Below are 10,405 nucleotides of genomic sequence, written 5' to 3'. Positions count from 1 at the left end.
TCGGCCTCCCAAAGTGCTGGGATTACAGGCTTGAGCCACCGCGCCCAGCCGTAAATATATTATTTTTGCATGGCAAAGGGGACTTGAAAGATGTGATGAATTTAAGGATCTTGAGATGGGAAGACTATAGTGGATTATTCAGGTGAGACGAGTGTAGTTACAAAGTTCTTCATGAGAGAGGAAGGCGGGAGTGTCAGAGTCAGACAGAGACTGGAAAATGCCATACTGCTGGCTCTGAAGACGAAGGAATAAAGAGGCCGTAAGCCAAAAATCACAACAATATCTAGAAGCTTGAAAAGGAGCCTCCACAAGGAAATGTAACCTTGCTGACATCTTGATTTTAACCCTGTAAATCCCATTTTCAGAATTCTGGCCCCCAGAACCACAGCATAATAAATTTATGTTGTTTTAAGTCATTATATTTGTGGCAATTTGTCACAAGAGCAATAGAAAATTACCGCAATCCATATTTAGATTGTTTTCAGGTTTGGCTAAAGAACATTGCTACACAAACGGTTTTGGACATATATCCTGGTATAAAAACACATGCAAGAGTTTCTCCAGGTTGGGCCAGGCACAATGACTCACACCTGTAATCTTAGCACTTTGGGAGGTGGACACAGGAGAACTGAGACCAGCCTGGGCAACATGGCGAAATCCTGTCTCTATAAAAGTACAAAAATTAGCCAGGTCTGGTGGTGAGCATCTGTAGTCACAGCTACTCAAGAGGCTGAGGTGGGAGGATTACCTGAACCCAGGGGATGGAGGTTGCAGTGAGCCAAAATCACACCACTGCATTCCAGCCTGGGGAAAAGAGCCAGACCTTGTCTCAAAAGAAAAAAAAAAAAAAAAAAAAAGAGTTTCTCCAGGTTGTATGCTTAGGAATGGAACTGCTGTAAGTATATGTTCAGCTTTTTCAGGAAATGGCAAAATGATTTCCAAAACAGTTGTACCAATTTACCAGCCCCCCAACAATGAATGGGAGTTACTGTTGAGCCATATCCTCATGAATTTTTATTTTTTTTTATTTTTGAGACAGAGTCTCCCTTTGTCACCCAAGCAAGAGTGCAGGGTCTCTCAGTCTTGGCTCACTGCAACCTCCACTTCCTGGGTTCAAGTGATTCTCGTGCCTCAGCCTCCCGAGTAGCTGGGACTACAGGCACACGCCACCACGCTCAGCTAATTTTTGTGTTTTTAGTAGAGACGGGTTTCACCATGTTGGCCAGGCTGGTCTCAAACTCCTGGCCTCCAGTGATTAGCCTGCCTCGGCCTCCCAAAGTGCTGGGATTATAGGTGTGAGCCACTGTGCCAGCCCATATCCTCACCAATATTTAACATTAATCTATGCTTTAATTTTTGCCAATCTAGTTAGCATGAAAAGTTATCTTTTTTCTTATTTGCACGAACAAGGTACAATGTTCGTATGTTTTACGAGACATTTATATTTCTTCTTGTGTGAAATGTCTATTTATATCTTTGATTCACTTTTCTGTTAGGTTATCTTCTTCATACTGATCTGCAGAAATCAATACTGCTTCTTCCCTATTCTATTATTTTAGAACTCCAATTAGACATATTAGACATTCTCACTCTATTCTCCAGGTATCTTAAGTTCTCTTTAATATTTATTATCCCATTGTCTCTCTAGATTTCATTCTGAATAATTTATTTGCATCTATCTTCCATTCACTTATTCATTAATTCAGCCTATTTACTGAGGCCCAACATAACATTTGCACTGTTTTAAGTGCTGGGGATATAAAATTAGAAAAAAAAAAAAAACAGACAAAAATCTCTGCCCTCAAGGAGTTTACATTCTCATAGGGAAAAGGGGGTGCAAAATGAATGAACAAAGTACAGAATGTCAGATGGTAATAAAGTGATATAGAAGAAATCTAGGGACTGGAAACAGACTGCAGAACTGGGGCTGCTAACCATTTAAAACGGGACAGTTACAGAAGGTGTCAATGAAATTTTGGCAAGGAGCAAGACATGCAGATATATGGTGGGACAGCACTCCAGGCATCGGGAGTGAGTACAAAGATCCTAAGCAGTAAGCTTGCCCTGTGTTTGTGAGGAATAAGGAGGACTATGCAATAGGCAAGAAGGAGAATTAGACCACTGTAAGATTTTAGCTTTTACTGAATCTGAGTTATTTTATCACACCAACCGATTCTCCAACTCTGAGACCAACTGGGTGGTGTCCAATAATTCAATTCTGACACTATCCACCATCAGTGCAGACCCACAAATTAAGGGCTGAGTCCCACAAGATGGCCCCACTCCTGACACAAATCTCAGGTCCTGAGCCACTTGTTCTTCTGACTGGCTATCAATTGGGGGTTCCTAGCACTTCCATTGCAGGTTTGATAATTTGCCAGAATGGTTCACAGAACTCAGAAAGACACTTTACTTACAGTTACCAATTATTATAAAGGATACAATTCAGTAACAACCAAATGGAAGAGATGCATTGGGCAAGCTACGAAGGCAGAGGGATGTGCAGAGCCTCCCTGCCCTCTCTCAACATGCCACCCTCCCAATAAGTCAATGTGTTCCCCACCCAGAAACTCATCAAATCTAGTTGTTCAAGAGTCCTTACAGAGCTAATCTCCAGCACCCACCTCTCCCCTTCCTGGAGGTTGGTGGGGCCAAAAGTTTCAACTTTCTAATTACTTGGGTCCTTGTGGTGACCAGCCCCCTATCCTGAAGCTATGTAGGGTCCCTGTCTTAAGTCATTTCATTACTATAAACACAGGTGTGATTGAAAGGGGCTCATTAAGAGTAACAAAAGGCACTCCTATGACTCAAGAAATTCCAAGGGTTTTAAAGGGCTCTGTGTCAGGAATCAGAAATAAAGACCAAATTATTTTTGGATTACACCATGTGAGACAGGAAGCCATTGGGGAGTTTTAAGCAAAGGGTGACAGGAATTTGGTGAGGATAGAAGGTTTCTCTTTTATATTTGTATGCTCAGGGACATTTAAGACAAGAGACATGTCAGATAAAGTGACACTTTAGCAGAAATCTAACAAAGCAAATCACATGAATACACGAGAAAAGAGGGTGCTAGGTAGAAGAAACAGTACAAAGGCTTTGAGGCAAGAACGTATCTGCCCTGTTTAAGAACAACAGGGAGGCCAATTTGGCTGGAGCTCTTGTATAAGGCCGGGGGGTGGGGCGCGGGTTGGGGGAGACTGTGGAAAAGCAGATTTGGGGAAAAGATCAGAAATGTGGTTTCTATATCAAGTTTGAGATATCAATCATCCAAGAGGAGATGTCGAAAAAGAAGTTGGATACATAGATCTAGAGCTGGGAATCCTAGTCTTGGAGACTAACACTGAGAGTCCACTGTACATTTGGTATTTAAAGCTAAGAGACCAGAAGAGATGACTAAGATAAAGAGAAGAAAGAGTACAATATTTGAACCCTGAGGTTCAAACGATTAGTGGTCAAGGGAAGGGGAGGAACAAAGAAAAAACGCTAAGGCAGACTGGTCCACTAGACAGGAAGACAACCAGAAAAGTTTAATGTCCAGGATGTCAGAATAAAAATTATTTTAAGGGGCCGGGCGCGGTGGCTCAAGCCTGTAATCCCAGCACTTTGGGAGGCCGAGACGGGCGGATCACGAGGTCAGGAGATCGAGACCATCCTGGCTAACACGGTGAAACCCCGTCTCTACTAAAAAGTGCAAAAAACTAGCCGGGCGAGGTGGCGGGCCCCTGTAGTCCCAGCTACTCGGGAGGCTGAGGCAGGAGAATGGCGTAAACCCGGGAGGCGGAGCTTGCAGTGAGCTGAGATCCGGCCACTGCACTCCAGCCTGGGCGACAGAGCAAGGCTCCGTCTCAAAAAAAAACAACAAAAAAAAATAATAATTATTATTATTTTAAGGAGATTGAGTGATGAGTTGTGAAAAAATGCCGTCAATAGGTAAAGCTGAGATTTAAGAGCCAACCATTGGCCTTAGCAACAAGGAGGATATTGGTGACCTTGCCAGGAGCAGTTTCAGAGGTGTGGTAGGAGCAAAAGTCTGATTAGAAAGGGCTGAAAAATAGAAGAACCAGCATAGGAAGAATAAATTAAATCTAACTCTTGAATTTTTCTAGAGGGAACAGAAAAAAATAGGCAAAGGCAGAGGGAATATGTGGATCAAAAGATAACTTTAAAACAGTAGAATTAGCAGCCTGTTTCATGATGTATAGTCCGGCTTTATCTCTTCACCCAAATCTCATGTCAAATTATAATCCCCAGTGTTGGAGAGGAGCCTGGTGGGAGGTGTCTGAATCATGGGGGCGGACTTCCCTCTTTCTGTTCTCCCGATAGTGAGTTCACATGAGATCTGGTTGTTTAAAAGGGTGCAGCACTTCCCCGATTGTAAGTTTCCTGAGGCCTCCCCAGCCATGCTTCCCGTACAGCTGTGAGTCAATTAAATCTCTTTTCTTTAAAAATCACCCAGTCTCAGGTAATTCTTTTTTTTTTTTTCTTGAGACGGGCCTCGCTCTGTCGCCCAGGCTGGAGTACAGTGGCCGGATCTTGGCTCACTGCAAGCTCCGCCTCCCGGGTTCACGCCATTCTCCTGCCTCAGCCTCCGGAGTAGCTGGGACTACAGGCGCCGCCACCTCGCCCGGCTAGTTTTTTTGTATTTTTTAGTAGAGACGGGGTTTCACCGTGTTAGCCAGGATGGTCTCGATCTCCTGACCTCGTGATCCGCCCGTCTCGGCCTCCCAAAGTGCTGGGATTACAGGCTTGAGCCACCGCGCCCGGCCGTCTCAGGTAATTCTTTATAGCAATACAAGAATGGACTAAGCCAGGTACAGTGGCTCACGCCCGTAATCCCAGCACACTGGGAGGTCAAGGCAGGCAGATCGCTTGAGGTTAGGAATTTGAGACCAGCTTGACCAACACGGCAAAACCCCATCTCTACTAAAAATACAAAAATTAGCCGGCGTTGTGGCTGGAGCTTGTAATCCCAGCTACTTGGGAGGCTGAGGCATAAGAACTGCTTGAACCTGGGAAGTAGAGGTTGCAGTGAGCTGAGATTGAGCCACTGCTCTCCAGCCTGGGTGACAGAGGGAGGCTCTACTCCAGGAAACAAACAAAAAAAGAATGGACTAATACATGATGACAGTAAAATTCCATTTGAGAAGGACAAACTGATGATCTAGGAAAGAAAGAGAAGATTACTAGAGCCATGTCCGTGAGTGGGAAAGAAGGAATGAGACCTCACATGCAAGTGAAGGGACTGCCTTTGATAAAAGCACACAGTTCATCAATGGTAACCAACAGGAGGTCAAAATATGTGGGTACAGAGACTAGTAAATGGATAGATGTCAGTTACTGTATGGAATTTCTCTTCTGATTGCTCCAATTTTAGTAAGGTATGAACTGAGAGTAAGGACAGATGAAAAGGTGATGGGGGATTAAGGAGAAAGAAAAAAGACATGAAATGGTTGTCTAATTCAATAATCATTTCTTCAGCTGGATATGATCAGCTATTTAATCCATCCATTGAGCTTTAAAATTCAGTTCTAGAACTTCTAATTCATTACTATTAAAATCTTTTTGGCCATTCTTTAAAATCTTTTTTCCCTTTTATACTTCGTTTCTTTTTATTTGAACACATTAAACATAGTGATATTAAATTATCTATCTGATAATTTCAGAACCTAAGGTCATTATGTGTTTGTTTCTGTTGTCTGTGTCTAATATCTGATTCACGGTGCCCTGTTTCCTTGTGTTTTGTGATATTTTACTACTAGCTGTTTATTCTTCTTGGCACTTTATCTTCAATAATTTTTCAGGGTTTGAGTTAAAAATAAATTCCTCCAGAGGTGATGGATATTTGCTTTTATTAGTAACCTGGGGCATACAAATTTGGGACTGCTATGAATTTTCCCAGCATAAATATTTGGCTTGCAAACCTGCATGAGGACTGACTCATGGTAACAAATTCTCCAAGTTTCTTCCCCACTTCTCCTAGCAAGTTTCTTTGCATTCCCCTTACTTGGAATGGGTTTCATTTCTCATTTACCCTTATAATGAGGATGTAATTGTTTAAAGTGCGGGCTCCAAACAGCTACCTCCTCAATATAAGGGTAAATGAGAAATGAATTTTGGTGGAGCCTCCTATTAGCTTCCTCTCACTGGGCAGACACGGGGCTATTTCTTGCCCACTCCACTCCATGCATCTGTTAAAGTAGCTCAAGATCTTTAGGGTTTAGGAGAAGCCCTCAGAGTAACGGACTGGTATATCACTATTGGAGTTCTAAGTTTCTGGCTTTTCATTTATTGAGGGGTTCTGTGTATTCCTTAATTTTACACCACCTCGGAAATGCATTTAGAATCTAATTGAAATTACTTTCGAAAGGAAGATTGTTCTATCACTTGTATGCACTATGCCTTTAGCTTCCAGTGCTTCACCATACTACAAAGTATATTTACATTTCATTTATAAGATAATGGGGCATGAGATACACAAACGCGTATCATTTTGTGTGCTCAAAAATGTTTTTCTGCTTTTATTTTGAAAGGAGATAACATTTAAAATATGTATCTCCTTAAATGACTGATTTCTTGTAAACAGAGGTAGTTTCCAAAAATTCTAATCCTTCCCTTTATCAGTTAATTTTCTACCAATTTATTATATGGATGAAGTCAAAGAACTGGCTGAATTCCACTTTTTGATTTTCCTGTTTTCCTTCTGCTTTTCTATACTAGAGAGAATTGAAAATACCAACATACTGTATAGACCAGAAGGGGTTCCACATTAGGGCTCCACTGTAATGTCACTCGCTCATTTAAGACATTTAAGTTGGTTGAACTTCAGTTATCTCAATTGTCCCATTTTGGAGAGATGTATCAAATAAAATGAGATCATGTATGTGTAACCATGTTACAGATTAAAGTACTATCTAAAAGATGAGCAGGCCAGGCGTGGTGGCTCACGCCTGTAATTCCAGCACTTTAGGAGGCCAAGGCGGGTGGATTGCCTGAGGTCAGGAGTTCGAGACTAGCCTGGCCAATGTGGTGAAACCCCATCTCTACTAAAAAATAAAAAATTAGCCGGGTGTGGTGGCACACGCCTGTAGTCCCAGCTACTTGGAAGGCTGAAACAGGAGAATCACTTGAACTCGGGAGGTGGAGGCTTCAGTGAGCCAAGATGGTGCCACCGCACTCCAGTCTGGGTGACACAGAGCAAGACTCCGTCTCAAAAAAAAAAAACAGTACAGTAGAAAGTACTGTTGGTGGCCTTGGCGTGATGGCTCATGCCTGTAATCCCAGCACTTTAGGAGGCCGAGACAGGCAGATCACCTGAGGTCAGGAGTTCAAGACCAGCCTGGCCAACATGGCAAAACCCCATCACTACTAAACAAACAAACAACAACAACAAAAAAAATACAAAAATCAGCCAGGTGCGGTGGCAAGCACCTGTTATCCCAGCTACTCGGGAAGCTGAGGCAGGGAGAATTGCTTGAACCCGTGAGGCAGAGGTTGCAATGAGCCAACACATGCCATTGCACTCCAGCCTGGCCAACAGAGCGAGACATTGTCTCAAAAAATAAAGAAAAAAAGAAAGAAAGTACAGCTGGGAACAAAAACCAAATACATTCACTTGGAAGACTGTTGGCACAATGCTACTTCAAATATTCACAAATCTTTAACTGTTGAACTATATTTATATTCATTTGAATATAATGAAATTAAAAGTACAGGGGCAGGCCAGGCACAGTGGCTCATACCTGTAATCCCAGCACCTGGGAAGCCAAAGTAAGAAACTTGCTGGAGGCCAGGAGTTGAAGATCAGCCCTACAACATAGTAAGTCCCCATCTCTATGCAAAAATGTTAAAAATACAGGTGAAATTACAAAACATTAATTACACATAATTAGTGGTAAATGAAAAAAATCTAAAATGAAGTTTCTAGATAAGCATAAATTAATATATGCTATATAAAAAGAGAAAATGGGAAATCTCATTTTAGAAAAATATCTAATTGTAAATTTCACTCAGAAACAACTAGTGACTAGAAAATAATTTTGCCAAAGACAATTTGGAAAATGTACTTTCGTAAGTCTGCCCAGACTACCACTATCTATTCTATTTCAGTGTTTTCCAAGTGAGGTCCAAGAGGTAGTCAAAAGATAACTTTGCTACAGTTACTGTATTTGCAATGTTTGTTTAAAATGCTGTTATCTGGGCCACATTCCAGATCCGTTCAATCAATAATCTGGAGGTAGGGCCGGAGACTCTACATTTTAACATGTTCCCCAACACCAAAAAGTTTGCCCCTTTTATTTTTATGGTTCACAGACACAAATGGACCATTCAGGCACTCTGGGATTTAGTGTGCCTGAATGGCACCATAAAACCATGAAATAAAGTGACTCAATTCAGAAAAACATGTTTTCACGGTTACACTCATAGTCAACCTTCCATTTTTCTTAGATGAGCACTAATTGCTTCAAATGACATCTCCCCTCATTATCAGGCCCCTGAGACTTTCGTTTTTTGTTTTTTTTTTTGCCCTTGCAGCAGGTGCAGACAACAGGCAGCAGCACCTGGCAATCAATTCAAATTCTACTGAATAGAAGCAAACACCTCTCTGAAGGCGAAAGGATCTGGTCAGCTAAGCCTCAGATTTCTAGCACACTGAGAACACTTGTAATCATCTCTTCACATCAACAACCAGGCAGCACCTCACGACTGCCTGAGCCAGAGCCTCCATCCACGAGACACAACGCCAGGCTCAGAACCCCCAGTCTCGTATTGGGACTTAAGTGGCGATGCCACTTGGCAGACACAGCTCAGCTGGGTAAAAACAAAGCAATCTTGAGCAAGGGAAGGTGCTCGAGGAAGGGTAAAAGCCCAGAAAGCTCTAGTCTGAAAGTTCCAGTGAGTGAAGTCTCGTCCCCTCCCAATTCCCTGCGCCTGGCGGGGCCTCGGGGGTCTGCTGAGTGCCCCCTACTCTCAGTCTCCCTCCCTCGCTAACTCCTGAAGGGAAGGACGTCACCGTTTCTCTAGGCGCTCGCCCCCTTCGCAAGACAGCTGAGGTGGTTCATGCCCGTCCCATCTCCCGCCACACTCCCAGCCGCTTAAAACATCGAGAGGAAAAAACGAAAACAGCTCAGGGGACCGTCACCATCTTCCTCTTTTGACTGCCATTACCCGGAGTGTCGCCGTCCCCCCCGCCCTGCGGGCGGTTCGCAGATGTTTCCCGCACTGGACGGTCAGGTCTCTGCTCCCCGGGTTTTCTGCTCGCCAGATATCACCTCTGTTCCGGCCCGGCTCGGCCCTCCCCGCGCCACAGCCACGGCCCGTGTGTAGCGGCCGCGGGTGTTCGGCCGGGGGTTCACGGCCGGCCATCACTCGGGCTTACCTGCGCCTCGACGACGCTCGGGAGGAAGCTCAGGGTGACCAGTAGATGCACCGCGGCCGCTGCCCCCTGCCCAGCGCCTGCCCGGCGGACCCCTTGGCTCATGCTGATCTCTCCCCACGCCGCTGCCAGCCGGGTCCCTCGGGGCCGGGGAACGGCGGGCGGCCCGGGCGACGACCCAAGGGGACGGTTCCCAGCGGCCGAGCGGCTCCAGTATCAGAGGTTTGCACGCCGGTCCGGAGGCGGGAGACTGTCTCCGAAATACCCGGCAGCTGCAAGTGAGGCAGGAAAGGCGAGCTCCCCTACATCATCCCCCCAGGCGGCCCCGCCCCCAGCTCGCTCGGCTCATTGGCCACGCCCCCCCGAGCGCGGGGCCTTGTGGGAGTTGTGGTCCTGGGCGGCCGCTTAGGCGCTGCAGCAGGAAGGCGGAGCCGACAAACTAGAGGACTCGGGAACTACAACTGCGAAAGCCGCCCCGCCTCCCCGAGGCCTCGGACTCCACGGCGGCCAATGAGGCGGGACCACGCGGGCCTCCAAAACACCCGGAGGTGCGGGCGGGGGAAGAGGGGCGAGCTCTTCTCCGGGAAACCAGGCTGGGGACCTCTCTGCGTCGGTCCGTGGTGTGGCTCCCGTCAGGCTCCAGGATTCACCCAGCATGCGGGAGAGTTAGGAACTAACGGTGCGGGATCTTTGACTTTCGGTCTGAAGCGTATTCTTTGTCTCATTCATTTTCCTGTAGCCTCACATCTGCTATGGGTGCCTATGTTAGCCACTTGTGACTTGTAGAGGTGGCTTTGGCTTTTTTTTAATTTCATGCACCCTAGATGTGGATGTCATCGGCCCTGCCCCAGCCCAACTCCTAGATTGACACGTGCAAGTATAACACATGCTAAAGAATGAAGACAAACCGAAAGGTTTATGATGAAATATGGGGATGGGGTAAAACAGAAAAACTTAAGAGTGACATAGATTGGGCGCAGATCCCAACTCTAAAACATTCTAGTTAGTTATTGGGCCTTAATTCCCACCCTA

At 45.1% G+C, this 10,405-nt stretch overlaps 1 protein-coding gene across 1 annotated transcript in view; it reads right to left on the bottom strand.

Annotated features, from left to right (window-relative positions):
- The window catches only part of ERO1B (endoplasmic reticulum oxidoreductase 1 beta), a 67,976-nt gene extending 58,246 nt beyond the window's left edge, over positions 1–9,730 (bottom strand). Inside the window, exon 1 of the mRNA XM_017862246.1 lies at positions 9,377–9,730. Within this exon, the coding sequence (XP_017717735.1) occupies positions 9,377–9,478 (102 nt within the window). The 5' untranslated portion in view covers positions 9,479–9,730. The remainder of the gene's footprint in view (positions 1–9,376) is intronic.
- Positions 9,731–10,405: the final 675 nt, after the last annotated feature.

This window comes from Rhinopithecus bieti, unplaced genomic scaffold, assembly GCF_001698545.2.
Source record: "Rhinopithecus bieti isolate Rb0 unplaced genomic scaffold, ASM169854v2 scaffold_57691, whole genome shotgun sequence".
Classification (NCBI taxonomy): domain Eukaryota; kingdom Metazoa; phylum Chordata; class Mammalia; order Primates; family Cercopithecidae; genus Rhinopithecus; species Rhinopithecus bieti.
Note: the sequence above shows the minus strand (reverse complement) of the source record. Positions and strands in the feature narration are given on the sequence as shown.